Raw genomic sequence first — 26,382 nt, 5'->3', positions numbered from 1 at the left:
TATATGTACTGTGTGATCTAATAAAAAATTAAGAATTTTTGGATTTTTTCCTGTACTTGTACTGTGAATCCTTGCTGCTTGCCACACTGCTCAATTCTAGGTCAACAGAAAGGACCCTATAGATTTGCATTTTCAAGTATCAAAGAGTTACAGATGTGAAAGTAGGGCACAAAAACTAAAAATATCATTTAGCACACTCTCAGTAGTATCACAGTACTTACAGTAACATGTACTACGAACTGTTCTATGGCAACCACAAAAATTTTTTAAATACAAGTTTCATTAATTTTTGTTCATTTTAACTCTCAGCATACTTTTTAAAGAAATATTAGCATGTAAATAAAGCCCTAAAGCTGAAAATATCGTATATGACATCACTGGAAAAAGTGACATATATTACTAATACTTCACTTCTTGTGTTAAGTTTAACTGAAAAATTTCTGGTCTCCGGTAGAAGAAATCATTAAAAACATTATTTTTTAAGAGTTTTAAAATATAAAAAAACTAATTAGATTCCAGTATTTTCAAAATGTGTACCTAAAGTACTCCCCCCACCCTTTGTATTGCGAGGGTTAATCTAAACTGTGCAGAAATTTCCTAGAACCTCTGTCACCTAATTTTTTTTCTATTAACCAATTTGTGGTAGCAATCAGCATGTTTTCATTAATTTCTGAATAAGGTTTTGACCTGCAAAATTCTATATAATTAGAGAATACCGAAGAAAAACAAAATTACGAAGGAGTGAAAAGTGAGAGATTGGTCAAGAACATGGGCCTACATTGGCCTTAGAAAGATACTGGCTAAGATAATAAAAGGATTCTGATATGACAGAAACTTTTGGTTCATACTCTTGAAAAGAAATAGATATTGTCTAGGTTATTCACTATCAATTCAGAAGTAATCCAGTAACATAATTAGAACTCTCTCTCTCTCTCTCTCTCTCTCTCTCTCTCTCTCTCTCTCTCTCTCTCTCTCTCTCTCATATGTAAAGTTTGACCCAATCTACATAATGTTTAAATATTACCTTGTGGTGAAGCTTCCAAACATAATAGTTGAGTGAGTGTAGGCAAACCACACAGAAATACAAGCTCATGGCTGTGAGATAGATGTAAGCTGTTTAGAAGTTGTAAGGCTTCCTTGGCTTAACTGGGATACCTGCGTACGTTTTAGTGAATGTAGTGGCGAGCTCACTTTTCTCTTTAATCCAGCAAAGATGCCACTGGTGCTTAAAAATAGAAGAGCAAAATTTCATATCAAGGGTAAAAAGTGTAATTAAAGTATTAATTTATGTACTGAATGTAGTTTTTACCCTGTATGGTATTAGAAGTCTATTGTAAATTTCAGAAAACTGTGTGAAAGTAATGTATTAATGAAGTTAGAGTTTTTTAAACAAAAAATAAAAAAGGCTGTCTGTACAGTTAGTTGGAGTATATCTGCCACAACCTTTTGTTTAAGAATATCCAACATTTCCAAAAATAGTTTCAGGTAAACTGGAAACAGCTTAAGAATAGTGTAGTATTTTTATTTCTGCTGCATATCAATTTCCTCTGTACCCCATGTGTCCAAGCATATAGCAAGAATTCATTGCCACATATCCTTGTAGCACTTCTTCTTAGTATGTTTGCTTTCAAGACCAGATTGGCCTTTGGAATACACAGCATTTTATTTGACTGTACTTGTCAAGAATATATTACTTATCTTGGTGCATTTGATACATGGGATGACATAGATGCAACAGTAAATCATCAAGAAAGAGCAATTTTCAATCCATGCCCAGTACATACTATTACTACGTCATTTGCAGTGGATACTTTGCCACAAAGTGAATGTGTTTCTTCTGGAACAGATCTTAAGCTTTACATAAGCCTTTCTCTGACTTTCTGTTATTCTGCAAAATGATTCGAAGGAACATAATCGTGGACTTTGGAAGAAAGTTGGGGGTGGAGGAGGAGGGGGAGGGGTTGGCAGCAGCAGAGTGAGACTTTATGTTGCCCTTCCACATGTTATGAATGGCTGTGAAAGCCAGAGATTCTTTTTGTGCCCTAATCTAGCGCATTGATTCAGTAAGTCTCGTTCCCCAGAAGTGAATCATTTCAGTATGCATTGTAGAGCCAAAATGATAGTAGCACACAGTTCACCAAGTAAAAGAAAGCTATAATATTACCTGTTCCCATCCATATACAGTTTCTGATGATTCATAAAGTGAATGAGCTGAGATGGGAAATGTTATCTATTCTTTGGTAAGTATTTCAGTGATGATAAATAGAGAAAATGGATGGTGTTTCGGTTTTCATTATGAGTATTGCCACCATTTGTCTTGATGTACACAAATTTCACAAAAAATCATATACTTTCATTTTGTTAGATTGATTTCAAAACGAAGTATGAGGGTAATATTGGTATTTCAATGGTTTGTAGAATTTGGCCAGTTGAATAATAGTCTTGAGAATTGCAGAGAAATGTAGCATTATAATTACATGAAATTATTTTGTTATATTATCACCAAGAATTTTATTAAAAGTAATATTTTGTAACTGATGATTAATGTGCTGAAGTTTAACTTTCTGTCAATAAGATTTTAAACTTAAGAGAGACAGTAATAAACTCAAAAAGAAGTAACATATTTGCATCAACAGTGGGCTCTTGTTTTTTTAGGAGAGGTACATGCCAATGGTGCAGGGTAGTGATTTCATCCATCTTTGTTTTGAAGCTGCTCAGATGATTATTTTACAGTCTCTTTAATGTACTCGGGCGAATTTTGTCAACTATATATGACTACTGCAGCTGTCTTTCTTACCTTAAAATTACGATGAGCTAATTTTTGATAATCATTTGCAGAAGAGAGTGTAGCATCTGGACTGGAATCAGATATAGAAGACAATGATACTGATTTGGACACTAAGAAAATACCAATACTTCCAACAGCTCTATCAGCATATGACACGTCCATTGACAAAAATCTGCCTGATACAGTAACATTATTGACAACACCAACTGGTGCCAAAGTATATCTGATTGGCACTGCACACTTCAGTGTGGAAAGTCAGGAAGATGTCTCGAAGGTAAACTACATCTTTTGTGAAATTCAATCTCTCTCTTTTTCTGTCCTTGTCATAATTATCAGAATATGTTACAGATACACATTTCACTGTTACTTTGTTTTAACTTTTGGCTAATAAGGATTTGTTTATACTGTAGATAATAAGAGCTGTGCAGCCCCACATCGTTCTAGTGGAATTATGTAGAGCACGTGTCAATATTTTACAGTTGGATGAGAAGACTATTTTAGAAGAAGCTAAAAATATAAATTTTGGTAAGATATTCTTTTCCGCAGTATGCAGGACTTTACTATTACTGTGGAAAACACTTTCAAAAAATTACTGTTATTCTTTTTTTTCCCTTCATAAATTAATACACTCATCCTAGATTAAATGCTTTTCATCTTTCTTCCTTAAAACTGGGGGTGGTGATCTAAATATTCTCTTTAATTGTGATGCCAGAATCCAACTGCAATCTTTTTACGCACAGAAGTAACTGACAAATAAAAGTAAGTATCAGATGTGCAGAATCTTCTGCATTTACACTTTTAAAAGTGTATAAAGTTGACACGTGTACACACACCTCCAATTGTGAATCGTAGTGGGGCAGTATCTCACTGTTCTGGAAGGGTGTTCACGTGTTTGCAAAGCTTTCCCAGTGCTTTAAAAGTAGATTTTGTGCCTTAAAATATTTATGAAATTGGCACAATTCAAATTCTGCTTCTACTTATACTGAGATTGTTAAATTGCCTGCTGTACCATCTAGAGATTGTTAAATTGCTTGCTGTACCATCTTTGAAAGTGAAGGTAATTGTTCTTAAAGACAAATGTAATGATGTAATGATGCTTTTCTTTTTTCCTGTTTTTATGCTTAAATACATGCAACTATACAAAATTTATTTGAATTGTTTTGCTTCTTTGTCCAAACATCAGAATTAAATTGTACATAGCTGTAACAGTGGAAAATCCAGGATGTAATGTAACAGTATTATGAAACGGATAGTTGCTACTCACCACGTAGTGGAGATGCTGAGTCGGAGTTATAGAAACAACAAAAAGACTGCCAAAAGTGAGCTTTCAGCCAACAAGGTCTATGTTGAAAATAGACAACAAAACCAAAACACACACACACACACACACACACACACACACTGGCAGGCAGCTGATGCCAAACTGCCTCGTGGCAGTCAGTCAGTCAGAAGGCACTCTGGTTTCAGCTGCCACAGATTGTGTGGTCAGGTGTGTGTGTGTGTGTGTGTGTGTGTGTGTGTGTGTGTGTGTGTGTGTGTGTGTTTTCAACAAAGGCCTTGTTGACTGAAAGCTCACTTCTGACAGTCTTTTTGTTGTGCCTATCTGCAACTCAGCATCTCTACTATATGGTGAGTATCAACTATCCTTTTTGAGATATTAATGTGCACAATGACATGAAGTATTTAGTGAAGTCATGTGTTTACAAACAAAAATTATTGACTGTAATAAATACTCACAAGGAGGGAATTAAAACCATTTTAAAATAGTTTGACCCTTCTTCTTTCAAAGAAGGAAGGAAAAAAAATGTTGCTGGATAGAAGATAAATGGCTTAGTCCAACAAATTATTTTGCAACAACCAGAAAAGGCACTGTTATAGGGTTTCCTGACTGTAATAACAGTTTGGAAGGCTCTCGAGTATAGTGTTGTATGCTGTTGTGGAAACTACACAGTTTTTCAGCAAAGAAGTAGTTCATCATCTTCAGGTCCTCTAATGAACAGGCAGTTTATATACTGCTTGCACATTTTTACTGATTGGTGGAAGGTAGAAGGTGACTGTATTCATGGCACTCCAATATATTTACGCTTGTTGCCAACCATAGCTGTGTAAAAGTGTTGTGTGCCGTAACAATAAGTAGCCATTGTGAACATAGTGTTGTTCTATGTGCATTGTTGTGTATAGTGATTGCTAATATTATTTATAAAAATGAGAAAACTTCAGCGTCACTTCTGCAATGCATCAGTCCACTACATGTTCATTTCTTTTCTAAGCTATGAGCTGGCTGCTCTGGGAAAAGGAAACTGGGCTTGTCTCAGTAGCCAGTGGACTACGAGCTGATAGCAAGCTTCTGCTCCCAGAATCCTTCACTAAGGGGCCAAGTCAAAGTGTGCAATCAGTATTATTTCAGTTGAAAAGTGCAGGAAGAGGAGAGAGGCTGTAAGATCATCATGTAAAATGTGATGTTAACTTCCAGAACCCTCTTCTGCAGAAACAGACTACAAATCACATTGTGATATCAGACTGCTGTCAGTGGTTCCTGTGAAATCCAGTTCTTGTCGATTAAATAATTCACCATACATTTTTTGACCACTTCTGTAACCCTCCTGCGGGTCTGAGTGTTAGAATAGGCCCGAGGTATTCCTGCCTGTCGTAAGAGGCAACTAAAAGGAATCTCTCACTTTTTGGCCCTATGAGTTCAGGTCCCATTCTATGGTTTGACCTGTCGCTTTCCAAATTCTACAGAAGTGCGGGCCATATGGGGAACGGCGTGGTGCACGATTGCCATTAGATTCGATCTCCTGAATCCCTTGTCATGGCTTTGCATCTCCACCTGCGATTCAACTATTTGGGTGAGGACACTTTTCAGGGTATGTCATCATCCATTGTCTCCTGTCCTCTTTCATCTCCATGACAATATTGGATTTCTCTGCACCCAATATCTAGCACAGTAGCCAGTCCGTTGTGATGGGGCCTTCATGAACCCATTTGGTGGTAGCCCCCTGACAGCACGTGGATCGCACTGCTGATGCCTGAGCTGTAAACCGCCCACATACTGCCTGTCCTCCCGGGGCATCAGGACTCTCGGCAATGGCCATCATGCCAGTTGGCCTTTGCTGTGACTGGGTGGCACCTGTGGGGAGAGCCCCGCAGATGACCCACAATGAAGTCATCTCTTGCTGGTGACTGTATGGCACGAGCAATCTCTAAGGACAAGATAGAATACAATGCTGACAGGTATGACCCTAAATCATTTCCCTCCTTCCCTACACCATGGGAGGAATGTAGAGCTACAGAGTGGAGAGAGCCATATTCGCCTCGGTTTTTAGTCTGTAGCAGAACCGACGGGGACTCTTTTCTGCCGACAAAGCTTCAGTTTTTCGTTGAATGCCTTGAGGATATGTTTGGAGAAGTGACAGCGCTGTCCAAGATGCGAAACGGCGTAGTCTTGATTCAGACAGCATCCACAGCCCATTCCCGAATGTTACTCATCTGTGACAAGCTGGATGATATTCCTGTTTCCATCACTCCCCATAAAAGCCTCAACATGGTCCAGGGGATTATTTCCCATAGCGACCTCCTCTTGCAGTCTGACGACGAGCTCCGTGCCAATTTAGAACGGCAGGGTGTTCATTTCATCTGGTGCATTTACAGGGGACCTAAAGACAACATGTTTGCTACTGGTGCCTTCATCTTGGCCTTTGAGGGTATTCATTGCCTGAAAAGGTCAAGGTGATGGTTTACCACTGTGACGTTAAACCATACATCCCTCCCCCTATGTGGTGCGTCAAGCGCTGCAATTTTGGGGACATATGTTCCCGCTGCACTTCCAGCACTACGTGTAGAGACTGCAGATGTCCACTGCACCCAGATGCTCCATGTGGGCCACCTCCCACTTGCATCAACTGTGGAGAGCACCACTCCCCTTGCTCACCCAATCATTAGCTTTCAGTATTCCTTATTTGTGGACAGTACCTTGAATGGAAGGAGAAGTAGAAACAGTTGCAGCAAGCAATGCTAACGTAGCATTAGGCCTTAACAGCTGAGATGTAATTTCCAGCTTACTAATGACAGTGAAACTTTGATACTCTGTAGGTCAAATACAATAACCAAGTGCAAAGTAAATAATAAGTTGCACAGGGAAATCCTTTATAAGTGCACAAAGGTAAGGAAAATGCATATGAAAGGAAATTCTGTAAAAAAAAATAAAAATAAAAAAAGGTCAGGTGCTGTATAGGGTCCAGTCCTCCCACCAAGGAAATGTCCCTGGCAGCATCGAGAATTAAACCCCTGGTTCCCTGCAACAGTGTGTGTGTGTGTGTGTGTGTGTGTGTTGTGTTGTGTTGTGTTGACAACACAGCTATAGAGGCGGACACAAGAAGTAAGAAACTGCTGTATCCTTAGTGGATAAGCAGAGCAAAGGTGTTTTCCAGGATGTGAGGATGTTGTTGTTGTGGTCTTCAGTCCTGAGACTGGTTTGATGGAGCTCTCCATGCTGCTCTATCCTGTGCAAGCTTCTTCATCTCCCACTACCTACTGCAGCCTCCATCCTTCTGAATCTGCTTAGTGTATTCATCTCTTGGTCTCCCTCTACAATTTTTACCCTCCACGCTGCCCTCCAGTACTAAATTGGTGATCCCTTGATTCCTCAGAACATGTCCTACCAACCGATCCCTTCTTCTAGTCAAGTTGTGCCACAAACTCCTCTCCTCCCCAATTCTATTCAATACCTCCTCATTAGTTATGTGATCTACCCATCTAATCTTCAGCATTCTTCTGTAGCACCACATTTTGAAAGCTTCTATTCTATTCTTGTCTAAACTATTTATCATCCATGTTTCACTACCATACATGGCTACACTCCATACAAATACTTTCAGAAACGTCTTCCTGACACTTAAATCTATACTCGATGTTAACAAATTTCTCTTCTTCAGAAACGCTTTCCTTGCCATTGCCAGTCTACATTTTATATCCTCTCTGCTTCGACCATCATCAGTTATTTTGCTCCCCAAATAGCAAAACTCCTTTACTACTTTAAGTGTCTCATTTCCTAATCTAATTCCCTCAGCATCACCCGACCTAATACGACTACATTCCATTATCCTTGTTTTGCTTTTGTTGATGTTCATCTTATAGCCTCCCTTCAAGAGATCATCCATTCCGTTCAACTGCTCTTCCAGGTCCTATGCTGTCTCTGACAGAATTACAATGTAATCGGCGAACCTCAAAGTTTTTATTTCCTCTCCTTGGATTTTAATACCTACTCCGAACTTTTCTTTTCTTTACTGCTTGCTCAATATACATATTGAGTAGCATCGGGGAGAGGCTACAACCCTGTCTACTGCCATCTGGTTTCTGTACAAATTGTAAATAGCCTTTGCTCCCTGCCACCTTCAGAATTTGAAAGAAAGTCAACATTGCCAAAAGCTTTTTCTACAAATGCTAGAAACTGTAAAGAATTCGCGTTAGTATTTTGCAGCTGTGACTTATTAAATTTATAGTTCAGTAATTTTTACATCTGTCAACACCTGCTTTCTTTGGGATTGGAATTATTATATTCTTCTTGAAGTCTGAGGGAATTTCACCTGTCTCATACATCTTGCTCACCGGATGGTAGAGTTTTGTCAGGAATGTCCCAAGGCTGTCAGTATTTCTAATGGAATGTTGTCTACTCCTGGGGCCTTGTTTCGACTTAGGTCTTTCAGTGTTCTGTCAAACTCTTCACGCAGTATCATATCTCCCATTTCATCTTCATCTAAATCTTCTTCCATTTCCATAATATTGTCCTCAAGAACATCGCCCCTGTATAGACCCTCTATATACTCCTTCCACCTTTCTGCTTTCCCTTCTTTGCTTAGAACTGGGTTTCCATCCGAGCTCTTGATATTCATACAAGTGGTTCTCCTTTCTCCAAAGGTCTCTTTAATTTTCCTGTGGGCAGTATCTGTCTTACTCCTCGTGAGATAAGCCTCTACAGTGGGGCAAGTCACTTATATGAAAGGAAATTTATGGGTCAATAAAATTTTGATAGTTAACATATGTGAAATTGAAATAACGCGAAACTAACTTTATGCCTAAGGCGGACTTTATAAACTACATTCACCTCATCTTATTTTACACGTACAACTAGGGTAACTCTGATCCTCTGTATCTTGGAAGTGGGTAAAGTTGGCAAGAAAATTTTCTACGTTGTTTGAGATCATGATCTTGGAAGTATACTGTATTTTATGGACTATAAGATGCTACAGACTACACGATGTACCTTAATTATTAAGCATTTTCTTTGTTTTTTTAAACAACATTTTTATAATGGATTGCAAAGCCAAACTGGATAAAAATATTCTTAGTTTATAAAACGGAAGTGACCTTTAAATTCCCTGAAAATCATCATCTGAACTTCCCCCTCCTCCTCTTCATCATGATCATTGTCCTCGTCATATATAAGATGGTCCTCACTGCCCCCGAGAATGTTACTTATACTGCACTTCTTGAAAGATTTAAAAATAACATCATCTCTCCCTCTAGACCAGGATTGTTTTATCCACTGACACAGTTGTTTGATTGTAGGTCGTTGTAAAGCTCCCTTTAGCATGAATTCATTTTGGGTTTCAGCCATTTTCTGCTTTTTCCATTCCTCTCTCATATACACTTTCAACGGTTTATTTATTGAGACATCAAGAGGTTGCAATTGTGGAGTAAGCCCTCCTGGAATAACAGTAAACCCTGTATTTTCCTGTCTCAGTTTCTCTTTCACAGAATTTTCCAACTGACTACTAAACTATTCTAGCACAAGAAGAGAGCTCTTCTTCAATAAAGCACCTCTTTTTTTTCCCCCTCGCACTCTGTTAATCCATAATTTCATACCAGCCTTGTCTATCCAACCCTTGTCATGTACATGAACACCACCACCTAACAGTGTTTCAGAATATTTTGGCCTAGTTTTGTGCTTGAAAATGATCATTGGATTAAGTTTAGTACTGTCAGCACAACCTGAAAGGGCAACATTGTAGTACATTTCTTCGTGTCCACTTCTTTTTACAGTTAAAATTTTAGCAACTTCCATGCAAATGGTTCTGTTTCTTGGCACATCAAATGTCAGAGAAGTTTTGTCCATATTCACTATTTGGTTTAGTTCCACACTGGTTTTCTTTTGTTGTTGAATAATAAAGCAATGGATTTTCTTATGATCATTTATTCAAAATGACGGTCACAATCACATTATTTATTTTGTCGCCAACTGGTTTCGACCCGCGATGGGGTCATGTTCAGGGCATAGTTACAAACCTTGCACAGGCAGGAAGATGACTCCAGTGAGCGACCAAATGATGTAATTGCCCTGAAGATGACCCCATCGCGGGTTGAAACCACTTGGCGGCAAAATAAAGAATTTGATTGTGACTGTCATTTTGAATAATTGATTATAAGTAAGCTGTTATCTCCACACAACTATGTTGTCTAAAAATTTCTGAATTTTCTCTTCGTAGTCTTTTGGCATTTTCTGAGATATTTTGGTTTTGTCAAGTCCATGACATATCATAAACCTGCTGCACTAGCTTACGAGCGTGTATTTGACATTTTTGTGTTAATTCCAATGCCAATTTGATGGTGTTCGTGGATCCATTTCAGTACATCTTCTAGATTCAGCCATTTTGCATTCAGTCCTCTATTTGCTAATGGTGGACGGCAGAAATGTCACTCAGCTGTTCTGTTTCCCATGTTCTTTTGTATATGCTATTACTTTAGCGTTATAGCCCGCATCATACAAATACCCTTTAACAAAAATATTATATTGTTGCTGAAAACACAAATCACTTTCGGTTCAAATTCACTGGCACCGTAGACTGCAATAACGCATCATAGGGTAAACAGTGTTCTGGGTTTGTGATCGCAGGAAGGAGGGATACAGTGTTAGCAAGCTTGTGAATCCCTGCAGCTCTTGTTCATCACATCGGTGCACTGCAGCTCCCAATTGGATCCAACTTGCCTGATAAAGAGAGGTTTCCCATGGGAGCGAATAAATGGCCATTTTTAAGACTGGTAGGAATTTTAAATCAAGCATTGGACATTTTTATATTAATTTTGATTATAAGACACACCTGCATTTTGGAGGCAATTTTTCAAAGAAAAAAGTGCGTCTCATAGTCTTTAAAATACGGTATCATAAAAATGTCAACCATTTTCTCTACGCAACTGTCTCAGAATACAAGGCATAGTTTTGGTACCCAAAACGTGTTTTTGGGGTATTTCTCAGTAGTAGATAATATTTTTGAAAACTAGACGATGGCGTTTCTAAATAAATGCTTGGAGAATATACCATTAAAATTTGAGCAATTTGTTGCAGTTAGTTCTTTAGATACGCAACGCTGACAGTAAAAAAAGAAAAAAAATTGTGACAAATGTTTTTCCAGGCTTTTTTGAGGAACCACCATTAACTTAAAGGTGCCCCCACAAGGCCTTTAAAACATACCGTAGATTGCGTCTAATGCAAGAAGAAGCAACTGATTTGCTCCATTTGCGTAAGCTGGAGGAAGTGTGTAATATTCCAACTTTGAGTCTGTGTGGTAGGATAGTTAGCAGTAAGATGATCCTTATGTTGAATATACAAATGGTCCTATCCCAAGGGCTATACAAAACACTTGACCCTCCATGTTATCAATAGAAGAAGAGTTATGATCCCCAGAAAAATCTCTCTTTTTATGTACGGCATTTTGTAAAATGTTTATAGCACATGCTGTTGTATGCTCATCAATGTGGAACACTAGCTGACAGGGCAAGAGGAATTTCATTGCCAAAAAAGGGGGGGAGGGAATATGGAGCAGCCAAAAGGTCAAAAGGTAATACACCTGCATAAATTAAATCAGATGGTGCCATTTCCAAGTAAATGTGTATTGAGAGGAGATACTAGTGGTACAATATGTGTGACATGAAAGTGGGTTCATCTCAAGTTCCGCAGCATGCTCAGCTGGATGTTGTCAGTGTAGACGGTTTACTATTGACCTGAGAACTTGTGTAGTATCAGAGGCAGAGTCACCTGTGAAGGCAATTGTGTCATATACCAGCTCACCTGTAATTTCTACACAGCCATTTATGTGGTCATGGCCAAGAACAAGCTTTCCACCCGAATGAATGACCATTGCTAAACTATGGCCAAAAAAGAAGTTTACCACCAGTGGCAGAAAATGCTGCTGATCAAAAAACGCTTGACTTCAGTGGCTGCTTCATAAACCAGGCCATCTGGATTTCCTGCCACACCATTCTCCCGCATCTCTCTCTCTCTCTCTCACCACCAATAACAAATTCTCTGAACTATTTAGACAGGAATTGTTCTTACAATACTGTCTTTCTTCTCAGAACCCCTGGCCTCAATATTCATTAGGCCAGTTACATACCCACCTCCACTTCTGTTCTCATGCGTCCATCTTCTCAACATTAATCTACCCCACACACACTTTCTCTGTTGTATTCGCTTCCCAAACCCATTCTTTCATTCCATCATGTACCATACAGATCTCCCCTGCCACCTCTACAGAGGGAGGAGGGGTCATCCTGTTGGCATGTATCTATCCCCAATCACTTATTGTATTTCCCTTCCAACTGTCAGTCTCCTTTTCAGCCCCTCCAAACTTCCTTGGTCCTCTCACCATGCCAGTGGGGCTGCATTTGGCTGAGTGACTGTAGCAAGGGGGTGGGGAAGTGAGAGAGAGTACTTCAACTGTGCAGTAGTGATTGGTTACTTTTACACAGTCCTTTAAAAGGCATTAATTTTTGAATTTAATAAAAAGTCCATATCTTCAAAATATGTGCCAGTTAAGGAAATGAAATAGACATAGCTATAGAAATGGCTGAAATTTAGGCACACACAATAATAACAATAATTCTCTCTCTGAAGTATTCTCGACACTAAAGTACAGTGTGTATTTGAGGAAGTTTGCTGTTTATGAGATGAGTGCTCATCCATTCCATTCATCTGTTCAACTCTTATCTGTTTTCATACACAAATTACACTTTAATGAGGTTTGCTACTTTTTATAAATATTCATGTGTAAGATATAATTTAAGATTATTTTATGATAATGATAATGTAATATGATTGAAATAACTTTTGTCACTATGAATTTGAAGCATGATATTGTGGGGTTGGCATATGGTGCACAGTGTACCAAATTGCTACATTTTAAATGAGATATGTTTCTCTAGAGAAGACAAGCACATTTCAATAAAAACAGAAATTATTGGAATATTTATTCCCAGTGCTAAATTAGTTGAAATGTCAGACACAAAATTATTTTAATTGAATTTCAGTATTTCTTTTATTGTCTGTCACTATATGGGCCATCTTCAAACTTTTTAAAATTATTGTTCAATAGTCTTTAACACTTAAACTATTTAATTATTTATGCTAGCTCCACAGTTATCCAAATATTTAGTATAGTCCACTAAAAAAATTCATTCTCTTCTTATTTGATTTCACGCTTCTTTCAATAATTTGTTTTCAGAGAGCAAATCCTTGCCAAATTTATTGCAAATAGTACATTGCTAAAAAAGAATTTCATTGGATATCTGAATTAACTTTTTAGTTTTTAATGACTTCCCCATGAGGTATTAATAGTAAAATTTTGTAATTTCACATCTACATAGCCAGTTGATAGTAGCTTCTCTAGCTTTCTTTGCCCTCCTTGTGTTAGTGTTTTATCTCTCAGGAACAAGACGAACAATTTTGCTTAATGAATTTCTATAAATTCCTGTGTATTAAAATAATAGCCATTGCAGTTACTTTTTTTATCTTTTAATGACATCATATTTTTAACTGTAAAAGCTAAAAGCAAACATGGCATCATCTTAAAAAATTATGAAGGCTGTAGATCCATATTACAAGTAGTTGATTGCAATTGTATTTTAAGAGTAAGATATGTTGTGCTTTTGTTTCCCATTAGTATATTTTGACAAAAAATATTTCATTTGAAAGTGTCGTTTCTGTAATTGTAATATGTTACTATTAAACGAGCCAAGACTTGATTCTGATTACAGATAATTCCCATACATTAATGTTTGTTTATATGATCATTTGTCCTCACTGTGAATTACCAAGTTATTTTAACCAGACAGTAACAAGTACAGCTTAATAACATATCAATGGGAACCTCGTAACTCCGTTTTGTTAAGTTTTGCAGGTGAAGCAGAATCAGTTTCTTAAAAAAATAATAAAGTGATATAGAAAGTCGCTACATGTAGTTATTGACAGATTGGAGAAATCCATGCACTTTCAAATCTCTCTTTGGTTATGGAGTGACTGGTTACTGGAATTACGAACTTTCACAGACAGATAGAGTTAGGAGGTTTTTATTGTCTACCATTGATGTGTAAGTTTACTTAAAGAGCATTCAAAAACAAGTGAATATTAAGGCCTTGTATTTCATAAAGTTTTTCAGAGGTACGTTCCCCCCGCTATTTCTGTTTCTATAATATTAATGTTAGTGCGGGTATAAATTATCCATAAGGCACCTGCAGTATGCTGCCATCATTATTTACAGTATATAATGAAAATGATTAAGCCCTAAGTGACTGAACCAAGCACATTTCACACTAATGTAAGTATTACTCGACAATGAAGTTAGTCAGAAATTGAAAGCTATACTTTAGTGATGTAATTGTTTATAAGTACAATTGCTTCATGGTAACACAGTGCAAACATTTTTGTCTATATGTTTTACAGAAAAAATTCGGTCAACTATTAAGCAGAATGGCTTATTTCATGGACTGATGTACATACTGTTGTTAAGCATGTCAGCACACTTGACAAAGCAGCTGGGAATGGCTCCAGGTGGTGAATTTCGACGAGCTTTTGCTGAGGTAAGCAGTTCACAAATGACAGGACGTCACCTGTTTTTTGTTACATTAATGAAATTGTGTGAGGGAACGTTTACAGCCTTTTATTCATTTGCCTTCTGACCATTACAAATTCCTTGCAGTATTATTGAAATGTTGTAGCTTACAGTAAATCCTTAAACATAATAAAATGTTAATTGAAATTACACAAAAAAGAAATCTGAGAGTGGGGCTCTATGGTTCATGCACTTTCATAAACTCTCAAGATAGATAAAATAGTGTTAAGTGCCATTCTCTCTCTCTCTCTCTCTCTCTCTCTCTCTCTCTCTCTCTCTCTCTCTCTCTCCGCCCCCCCTCCCTCTCCCCCCCCTCTCTCTCCCCCCCTCTCTCTCCCCCTCCCCCCCTCTCTCTCCCCCCTCTCTCTCCCCCTCCCCCTCCCTCTCCCCCTCCCGGTGTGTGTGTGTGTGTGTGTGTGTGTGTGTGTGTGTGTGTGTGTGTGTGTGTGTGTGTGTGTGTGTGTGTGAGAGAGAGAGAGAGAGAGAGAGAGAGCAGCTGCAGCAGTAGTGTATGGGGTGTATCGTAGGTAAAGTCCGCGTTAGAAAGTTAGTTAAATTTAAAACTGGTGCTAGTGCTCCAGATATAATCAGAAATTGGCATATTTGTACATACTCATTATTACTTAGTGTGTTTCTTATTCTTCATAAGCAAACTAATGCTTTCACTTACCTGGTTAGTTTGTTTTATGTTCCATGGATCATTTGCATCATACATCATAATCATGTGGAAAGAGTCAGTGTACATACACAGTGTATTGTGTGAGTGCTTTAATGTAGAAGGAATTTAGACATGTTCATTGTTTATCAGTACAAGATATATTCTATAATACAGAGATGTAGCAATAATTTTTAGCCACATATCGGTATTCCTCTTCAGTGTCATCTGTATATAAAGCACCTTGGAACATTGAAATTTTCTTTAGTGTGTGTGTAGTTTTAGCATCTATAGTACAAAAAGGAGATAGTGCATGGCATTTTAACCAGACATCCAATGATGTTGAGTATAAGTACAGATATATGCTTTCTTGGGAAGCTAGTGTGGTTATGATAGTCTTCACCAGTCAGCTCAGTTAAGCCTTGTCCGATTTATTCACCAATCTGGGCTGTAATTAAAGTACTGGACACTGGAGTCATATGTGGGAGGTGTAGGATTCAAATCTCCAGCCAGACAACCAGATTATGTTTAGTGTTACTTCTCTACATCACATAAAGTGAACTCCAGCTTAACACCTCCCCCCCAAAGAAAAAAAAGTTACATCTTTCCTGCCACAGTCTTGTACAATCTGAGCTCTTGCACTGTCTGTGATTTGAAGTGACACAAGAATCTTATCTTTCTTCATTTGCTGTTATTAATCTCATAGTACTGTAATATTACTTAAAAAAAGTAACAAATTAAATTACAACTGAAATAGTTGTGTGAAAGTGCCATTTAAACATTGTTCCAAATAGGTTTCTTATTTGCTTCATTGGATGTTCCCTCTCATTCCGTCTGCCCCCACAATGCCCTTACCTCCAAGCTTGCAGATGGGCTCGTAGGTATGTGCTTTCTTTCTTATTTTGTACGTTTCCATTTTTCAATGTGTTTTCTTTCTGCTTATGCCTTCTTTGCCTTCAATGAAAGAGTAAGAGGATAGAATTCTAAAGTTTTGTATCAGTTCTTAATTTTTGAAACCGTGAAAGACAGAACTCTAGGGTATAGCACATACTTGTTGCCTCCATCAGTTTATTTTAAAAATCACATGAGCACTCAGCATCTCTTCATATCGGTTATTACTTTCTGATGGTAAGACCTTTCTGTTTTGTATTATCATTACATTTATAGCTTATGCCAAAAGAGCCTTCTAAAGTGAAGCATTGGCTTCCACATAGCATTTACTATCGTCTGACACGTTTTGATTTGTTGCTTACTTCATTTGATTTTGGAAGCTACCATGCTTTTGCTTATTTATAGTTAGTAAAATTTCTTAGTGTAACTCAAGAAAAGTTTTTATTTTGATAGATTTTCTTGTTTTTCTTCAAAGGCACAAAAAGTTCCACACTGCATATTGCACATGGGGGACCGGCCAATTCACATAACTTTGCAACGTGCGCTGGCTGCCTTGTCATGGTGGCAAACTCTCCGTTTGACCTGGCATTTGCTTACTTCTAAGGAACCTATCAGGTATAGTAGTGCCAAATAACTTTGTAAATAATGTGTCATCTCTCATAGCTTTTCTCTTTAAAATATATTTCTGTAAGTAATACATTATCTGGTCAATATTATACAGGCACCTATTGACATTAATATAAGGCGTGTCCACTATTAATCTTTATGATTTGTAGAACTTTTTTTGGGGGGGGGGGGGGGGAGGGGGGACCCTTTCAATGAGATGTCTGAATATCTGTGGAGGGTGGCAGCCCATTCTTCCTCAAAACCTAAAACCAGAGAAGGTAGTGATGTTGGGGTCTGAAGTGAAGTTGACATTCTAACTCATCCCCTCATCGCAAAGATGTTCCATTATGCACTGCTTTATGTCAGTGTGTATTGTCATGCTGATACAGTCAATCCCCATCTCTGAACTGTTCCTCTAATGTATGCAATACACAATGCTGTGAAATATGTTCATATCCATCTGCATTTAGTGTTTTTGTAAGAGCAATAAGTTTATTATATCCTAACCGTGGGCAGATGTGGACTTTGATCACAATCTATTGGTTATGAACTTTAGGTTAAAACTGAAGAAACTGCAAAAAGGTGGGAATTTAAGGAGATAGTACCTGGATAAACTGAAAGAACCAGAGGTTGTAGAGAGCTTCAGGGAAAGTATTAGGGAACAATTGACAAGAATGGGGGAAATAAATCAGTAGAAGAAGAATGGGTTGAGATGGAAATAGTGAAGGTAGCAGAGGATCAAGTAGGTAAAAAGACGAGAGCTAATAGAAATCCTTGGGTAACAGAAGAGATATTGAATTTAATTGATGAATGGAGAAAATATAAAAATGCAGTTAATGAAGCAGGCAAAAAGGAATTAAAAGTCTCAAAAATGAGATCGTCAGGAAGTTCAAAATGTCTAAACAGGGATGGCAAGTGGACAAATCTAAGGATGTAGAGGCGCACTAGGGGTAAGATAGATACTGCCTACAGGAAAATTAAAGAGACCTTTGGAGAAAAGAGAACCACTTGCATGAATATCAAGAGCTCAGATGGAAATCCAGTTCTAAGCAAAGAAGGGAAAGCAGAAACATGGAAGGAGTATATAGAGGGTCTATACAAGGGCGAGGTACTTGAGGGCAATATTATGGAAACGGAAGAGGATGTAGATGAAGATGAAATGGTAGATACGATAACTGCGTGAAGAGTTCGACAGAGCACTGAAAGACCTAAGTCGAAACAAGGCCCCGGGAATAGACAACATTCCATTAGAACTACTGGCATCCTTGGGAGAGCCAGGCGTCACAAAACACTATCATCTAGGGAGCAAGGTGTATGAGACAGGCGAAATACCCTCAGACTTCAAGAAGAATACAATAATTCCAATCCCAAAGAAAGCAGGTGTAGACAGATGTGAAAATTACCCAACTATCAGTTTAATAAGCCATAAGCCAAGGCCGCAAAATACTAACACGAATTCTTTACAGACAAATGGAAAAACTAGTAGAAGACGACCTCGGGGAAGATCAGTTTGGATTCCGTAGAAATGTTGGAACACGTGAGGCAATACTGACCCTACGATTTATCTTAGAAAATAGATTAAGGAAAGGCAAACTTACATTTCTAACATCCGTAGGCATAGAGAAAGCTTTTGACAACGTTGACTGGAATACTATCTTTCAAATTCTGAAGGTGGCATGGGTAAAATACAGGAAATGAAAGGCTATTTACAATTTGTACAGAAACCAGATGGCAGTTATAAGAGTCGAGGGGCGTGAAAGGGAAGCAGTGGTCGGGAAGGGAGCGAGACAGGGTTGTAGCCTCTCCCCGATGTTGTTCAATTTGTATATTGAGCAAGCAATAAAGGAAACAAAAGAAAAATTCGGAGTAGGTATTAAAATCCATGGAGAAGAAATAAAAATTTTAAGGTTTGCCGGTGACATTGTAATTCTGTCGGAAACAGCAAAGGACTTGGAAGAACAGTTGAAATGAATGGACAGTGTCTTGAAAGGAGGATATAAGATGAACATCAACAAAAGCAAAATGAGGATAATGTAATGTAGTCGAATTAAATCGGGTGATGCTGCGGGAATTCGATTAGGAAATGAGACGCTTAAAGTAGTAAATGAATTTTGCTATTTGGGGAGCAAAATAACTGATGATGGTTGAAGTAGAGAGGATATTAAAATGTAGACTTGCAATGGCAAGGAAAGCATTTCTGAAGAAGGAAAATTTGTTAACATTGAGTATAGATTTAAGTGTCAGGAAGTCGTTTCCGAAAGTATTTGTATGGAGCATAGCCATGTATGGAAGTGAGACATGGACGATAAATAGTTTGGACAATAAGAGAATAGAAGCTTTTGAAATGTGGTGTTACAGAATAATGCTCAAGATTAGATGGGTAGAACACATAACTAATGAAGAGGTACTGAATAGAATTGGAGTGAAGAGGAGTTTGTGGCACAACTTGACTAGAAGAAGGGATCAGTTGGTAGGGCATATTCTGAGACATAAAGGGACCAATTTAATATTGGAGGGAAGTGTGGAGGGTAAAAATCGTATGGGGAGGTCAAGATATGAATACACTAAACAGATTCAGATGTAGGTTGCAGTAGGTACTGGATATACTTCTATTAACTTAGTAAGGTAGACCCAGAACCTTGTTGAAGTTCAGCAACTATTATAACTGATCAGTGCAGAGGAATAGGTTTCAGTCCAACCCAATAATGCAGGGGTAGTCCATGTCCCCCTGTAAATACATCATATCAGGCTTCTGCCATACAGGCTGACCTTAAGCAGGAGTATAGGGCACTGAAGTAAAGAAAGAAAAATGAGAATCTTCAGAAAATAAATTGCTGCATCAAATAACGGTCTACATTGATAGACATAAAAAAGGAAGAAAGTTTCCTAGTCTTTGTATTTTTAAGTTGATTTCATGTTTCCAATTAACATTCCTTCTAATATATTTTAAGTAACAAAGAGTTTTTTATGTATCTTTTGCAGTAAAGAAGAGGTTGAACGTTGCAAACAACGCGATTTGTTGGAGGAAATGTTGGCAGAAATGACTGGGGAATTTCCCGCCCTTTCAACAGTGTTTGTAAATGAGAGAGACATTTATTTGACACATTCATTGCAGCTAGCAGCAGATCTTCAGCAGCCAACACCTGCAGGTTGTGTGTAGAGTTTTAAATTACTTTTTTCCTTGTAATGCATTGTTTTGTTAAACAATACTGTTTTTATTCAAAAATGATTGAAAGAATGTACTTTATTTGAGTGATATACAACATTAGCAATCAGAAGAGCATATGCACATTTTTAAATTACTATGAGGTGGCAACACTCAGTGTAAGTGATATAATATGGAAAGCAATTGTACTCTTCCTCATACAACACCATTTTTGTAAAGGAAAGACTCCAGATTGCGCCAATCACTAAAATGCCTGACCTGCACTGACACCAGGATTTGGGGGGCAAGTAAGAAATTCAGATTCCTAAAGGTGTAAGACTGAATGGCAACAACAGCTGCAATCTTGTGAACTTGTGTGGTTGAGACTGGGAAAAACTGTAAAAGAAGCAAATCTAAGCATCTGAGATGTGTCATTACAGAAGGGTGGACTGATATAAAAAACGAGGATGTTCCTTGCATAATTAGCAAGAAAAAAAATATATGTGGAAAACTATTAGAGGGAATAGACTGATAGGATGTATTTTAAGACATTAGGAAATTAGTTGCATAGTACTAGAAGCGGGGTGCAGTGGACAAGCACTGTAGGGGAGCACAGATTGAAAAATATAAAAAAAATAATTGAGGACATTGACCGTTAAGTGCTGCTCTCAGGTAAATATATTAGCATTAGAGAGGAAATGGTGGGGTCCCCATCATATCAGTTGGAAGAATGGGGAAGTTGCAAGAGATCGAATGGGGCCCTGACACCATCCTTACTGCTTAGCTGTGTTTTCTTATACTGCCAGTAAACCTGACTTAAGCCACAGTGAACAACAGTGAACAAACATCAGCAAATAAAACATTCTTTTTGATGTAAATGATGGGCAGGCATTAGCAGACACCATTGGATCATGTTCATTTCACACTTGGTGGTGCTTGTTCCGCTGGTTGCCAGTCCTTCAAAGTAAGTTAACACACTCCACTTTGCCTCTTGCCTTTTGTGAGCAACAAGAGCATTTGCTTTCACAGTATTATGTTTTTCTTCCATGAACTCCTTTTGTTATAAAATAAGAGCTGAGCAAGCAATGGAGTGATCCAGAAGAGAAAATAATGTTGATAATAGAAGAATATGAATTTCACAGATGCTTGGGGAACCAAGAAGTTGTGAACACAAAATGCTAAACTAGAAAATTGTGCTTGATTGAAAATTGGAAAAGCACTCAGCAATCCAATGTTGGAGAAGTTGGGAATAAAATTATTAGTTGCTCCCTTGAAGTGGGAACGGAGTCGAAAGAACACAAGCTTGGGAATGGGTGAAATGTGAAACAAATACTTACGAGCACAGCTGTTTCCAGTTGTTAAGAACCATAACATAAGTGCTAGCCTTTCCTTAGTTGATATTGCTTCTAGTTTTCTGTACAATAACAGTGAGCAGGCAGTGAAAGAACACTGCTGACTGATGTACAGAGTTTTGGAATGAGGACAAAAAAGGCTGGAATCACAACTAAATGAAAAGTGCTCTACATGCTTTTGACCATAACTAGTATTCTGTTTATACTCAAATGCAAATGGTAGTGAACACTAGTGAAATGGAATGTTCTGAGAATGTTCAGTTTGCTTGTGTTCACTTTCATTTTTCTGGTGTAATAGGGCTTAAGAAAAGAAAAAAATTATAAAGAGGACAGAGTGCTACCCATTGTAAAGGTGATGTGTTGAGTTGCAGACATGCACAATGAAAAGACTGTTACATATAACCTTTTGGCTGAACCTTCTTCTGGAGGGGGATTACAACACACATTCATCCAAGCAAGTACACCTCACACACGACTGGCTGCTCCAGCCTTTTCACAGTATTGTTGATATTCTAAACTGGACTTTCCATTGTTAAAAAAAAAGCTTACACTAATAATGCTGGTCTGCTTCTATGCGGTCAGTCTCTGTGGCTTTTGAGTGATCTGAGTAGTTGTAGAAAGCCATATATTCTATGAAAGATACTCACAATTAACTCTATAATGTAAAACAGCTGTGTAGCAGATATTTAACTAAAGAAACAGCACTCGCTGTGTAGCTAGTATTGAGTTTACTTCTCAAAGCAAACACAAATGTGTGCTCACCTTTCCCCCCTCCCCCACCACACACACACACACACACACACACACACACACACACACACACACACACACTGGGAGGGCAATATCATGGTCGGATTTCTAACATTGACTTTGTTATCATTCTAGTGTATTCTTTTCACTTACTCCTTTGCTACACCTTCTGCATCCCCTTTCTCCACAACACATCCCAAGAGATGCTAAATTCCATGGATACTAAAATCCATATCTTATGAATTTTAAGAGTGTTTTGTTTAACTTTCCTGTAGCATAATTGACTCTGCTTCTCTTTAATTACAGGTATTATACCATCACGAGTCGTAGGTGTCGTTGGCATTGGTCATGTGCCAGGTATTGTACAGAATTGGGGAAAGGTATCTCCAGAAGACATTCCACCAATTATGCGCATTCCTCCTCCAACACTGACAAGTAGAGTCCTCAAATTCACTGTGAAAGCCTCAGTGGTGGGACTTGTTATTTGGGGCTGTTCCAGATTTGTACCTGTCCCTGGCCTGAATTCAATCAAGGCCAGCCTGCAGAACCTTACAAAGGTATGTGCCAAAGTGTCTTTATGTTTTATCTCTTTTCTTAAGATGTTTTGCAGCATTCAGAGACAGAGGTTCCTTCATGTCACAAAAGAGAGGAAAAGGTTAAATGAGATTAATCAAAAAACTATTAGATGGTGAAATAAACAATGAAAGACAAACAGCAGACCAGCTTTGGAAATCTTGACAGTTATAACTCACAGATAGACTGTTTGACAAGTCACATGTGAGGTGCTGTCTGAAAATTATAGTATAAAGAAAGAAGACAAAAATGTGCAATATCAGAGATACATGAAACAATTAGCAAATTGTAGAGAGAAAATAATCAGGTAAGGAAGGGTAATAGAAGACAGGAATGTGTTAAGGAAATGAGCAAGAAGAAATAAAAAGAAAACAGTAACAGTGAGTACTTTTCCTTTTTACCTGTGGTGCTGCTTGATAAATAGAAAAAAAATGGCCATCCGTGCTTGTTTATAGTCAGTTGTTCAAGAACTGTGTGTTTCTTGTGAAATCAGTTTTAACATTAATTGCCCAATATAGCTCTGCCCAGCTCCCACCCCAAGCACCCCCCCCCCCCTCCCCAAAAAAAAGATAGAGAGAAAAAAAGAAAAAGTCACTGCCCTTTATCCTTTCTGCCTATATATTTATATATGATATCTACATCAGTTCTCAGCAAATCATTGTGGAGAACATGGCAGAAGGTACATTCCACTGTACCCAGTTGTTAGGGTTTCTTCGCATTTCAGTCATATACGGAGTGCGGGAAAAATAATTGTTTTGGATTCCTCTGCACGTGCAGTAATTATTCAAATCTTATCCTCACAGTTACTATGTGAGTGATACATAGGGGATTGTAGTGTATTCCTAGATTCGCAATTTAAAGCCTTTTCTTGAAACTTTGTTAACAGACTTTCTCAGGATAATTTTCATGTATCTTCAAGAGTCTACTAGTTCCATTCCTTCAGTATCTCTGTGACAGACTCCCACAGATCAGTCAGACCTGTGACCAATCACACTGCTCTTCTCTGTATATGTTCAGTATCCCCTGTTAGTCCTGTTTGGTACAGGTCCCACACACTTGAACAGTATTATGTTATCCTAAATAATTTTAATTATACAGAACATTATGTTCTTCTTTTAGTTCAGTAGACTCAAGACATGTATGTTTTTACTCCCTGAAAATTTGAACACTCTACTCGAAGTGTTTTCTAAGATTTAAGGAAAAGTGCAACAGGAAATGTAACTTTTCAGGAGCGACTTGTAAAGTTTCAAAAGGCTGTAACTCACTTAATTTTTTTTGTCACTCAGAAGCACCCTGCACCATACTGTATATCATCCTCTTCATCCTCCTTAGTGGCCAACTGTGCGGCATACTCTGCTTTATCAATTAAGGTTTAATCTTACTCCCAACATCACCACAGTCGAAGCCCAGGCTATCTGTGATCTGAAAGCTGACCGATCCATAATCATTCTTCCGGCTGACAAGGGTTCCACAACTGTGGTACTTGATCGTCGGGAGTATGTGGCTGAGGGACTGCATCAGCTTTCAGACGACTCTACATACAAAGTTTGCCAAGGTAATCCCATTCCTGATGTCCAGGCGGAGCTTCAAGGAATCCTCAGAACCTTAGGCCCCCTACAAAACCTTTCACCTGACTCCATCAAACTCCTGACCCCACCAACACCTCGCACTCCTACCTTCTACCTACTTCCTAAAATTCACAAACCCAAACATCCTGGCCGCCCCATTGTAGCTGGTTACCAAGCCCCCACAGAACGTATCTCTGCCTACGTAGATCAACACCTTCAACCCATTACATGCAGTCTCCCATCCTTCATCAAAGACACCAACCACTTTCTCGAGCGTCTGGAATCCGTACCCAGTCTGTTACCCCCGGAAACCATCCTTGTAACCATTGATGCCACTTCCCTATACATAAATATCCCGTACGTCCAGGGCCTCGCTGCAATGGAGCATTTCCTTTCACGCCGATCACCTGCCACCCTACCTAAAACCTCTTTCCTCGCCACCTTAGCCAGCTTCATCCTGACCCACAATTTCTTCACTTTTGAAGGCCAGACATACCAACAATTAAAGGGAACAGCCATGGGTACCAGGGTGGCCCCCTCGTATGCCAACCTATTTATGGGTCGCTTAGAGGAAGCCTTCTTGGTTACCCAAGCCTGCCAACCCAAAGTTTGGTAAAGATTTATTGATGACATCTTCATGATCTGGACTCGCAGTGAAGAAGAACTTCAGAATTTCCTCTCCAACCTCAACTCCTTTGGTTCCATCAGATTCACTGGTCCTACTCCAAATCCCATGCCACTTTCCTTGACGTTGACCTTCAGCTGTCCAATGGCCAGCTTCACACATCCGTCCACATCAAACCCACCAACAAGCAACAGTACCTCCATTATGACAGCTGCCACCCATTCCATATCAAACGGTCCCTTCCCCACAGCCTAGGCCTTCGTGGTAAACAAATCTGCTCCAGTCCTGAATCCCTGGACCATTACACCAACAACCTGAAAACAGCTTTCGCATCCCGCAACTACCCTCCCGACCTGGTACAGAAGCAGATAACCAGAGCCACTTCCTCATCCCCTCAAACCCAGAACCTCTCACAGAAGAACCCCAAAAGTGCCCCACTTGTGACAGGATACTTCCCGGGACAGGATCAGACTCTGAATGTGGCTCTCCAGCAGGGATACGACTTCTTAAAATCCTGCCTCGAAATGAGATCCATCCTTCATGAAATCCTCCCCACTCCACCAAGAGTGTCTTTCCACCATCCACCTAACCTTCGTAACCTCTTGGTTCATCCCTATGAAATCCCCAAACCACCTTCCCTACCCTCTGGCTCCTACCCTTGCAACCGCCCCCGGTGTAAAACCTGTCCTATGCACCCTCCCACCACCACCTACTCCAGTCCTGTAACCCGGAAGGTGTACACGATCAAAGGCAGAGCCACGTGTGAAAGCACCCACGTGATTTACCAGCTGACCTGCCTACACTGTGACGCTTTCTATGTGGGAATGACCAGCAACAAACTGTCCATTCGCATGAATGGACACAGGCAGACAGTGTTTGTTGGTAATGAGGATCACCCTGTGGCTAGGCTAAACATGCCTTGGTGCACGGCCAGCACATCTTGGCACAGTGTTACACCGTCCGAGTTATCTGGATACTTCCCACCAACACCAACCTATCCGAACTCCGGAGATGGGAACTTGCCCTTCAATATATCCTCTCTTCTCGTTATCCACCAGGCCTCAATCTCCGCTAATTTCAAGTTGCCGCCACTCATACTTCACCTGTCATTCAACATCATCTTTGCCCCCACACTTTCGCCTTGACTTACATCTCTGCCCGTACTCTTTGCCTTTAAATATGTCTGCTTGTGTCTGTGTATGTATGGATGGATATGCGTGTGTGTGTGCGAGTATATACCTATCCTTTTTTCCCCCTAAGGTAAGTCTTTCCGCTCCCGGGATTGGAATGACTCCTTACGCTCTCCCTTAAAACCCACATCCTTTCATCTTTCCTTTTCCTTCCCTCTTTCCTGACGAAGCAGCCGCCGGTTGCCAAAGCTCGAAATTCTGTGTGTGTGTTTGTGTGTTTTATTCATTGTGCCTATCTACCGGCACTTTCCCGCTTGGTAAGTCTTAGATTAAATATTCTGATATAATTATCTATAACAAAATTGAAATTACACATTAATGTGATATACAGATAGGTATACAAACATTCTGGTCAAA

The 26,382-nt window shown here is 39.0% G+C and overlaps 1 protein-coding gene across 2 annotated transcripts in view; it reads left to right on the top strand.

The window, feature by feature from the left end:
• The window catches only part of LOC126279093 (traB domain-containing protein), a 153,891-nt gene that overhangs the window by 63,155 nt on the left and 64,354 nt on the right, over positions 1-26,382 (top strand). The window contains exons 1-7 of one of the 2 annotated variants that reach the window (XM_049979570.1): positions 1,146-1,259; positions 2,839-3,062; positions 3,199-3,313; positions 14,502-14,638; positions 16,692-16,831; positions 19,805-19,971; positions 22,376-22,626. In XM_049979570.1, the coding sequence (XP_049835527.1) occupies positions 1,214-1,259; positions 2,839-3,062; positions 3,199-3,313; positions 14,502-14,638; positions 16,692-16,831; positions 19,805-19,971; positions 22,376-22,626 (1,080 nt within the window). In that variant the 5' untranslated portion in view covers positions 1,146-1,213. Of the gene's footprint in view, positions 1-1,145; positions 1,260-2,838; positions 3,063-3,198; positions 3,314-14,501; positions 14,639-16,691; positions 16,832-19,804; positions 19,972-22,375; positions 22,627-26,382 lie in introns of those variants that run through there. The other variant, XM_049979563.1, reaches the window with a different exon arrangement.

The sequence above is a fragment of the Schistocerca gregaria genome, chromosome 1 (genome assembly GCF_023897955.1).
Source record: "Schistocerca gregaria isolate iqSchGreg1 chromosome 1, iqSchGreg1.2, whole genome shotgun sequence".
Taxonomy (NCBI): Eukaryota; Metazoa; Arthropoda; class Insecta; order Orthoptera; family Acrididae; genus Schistocerca; species Schistocerca gregaria.
Note: the sequence above shows the minus strand (reverse complement) of the source record. Positions and strands in the feature narration are given on the sequence as shown.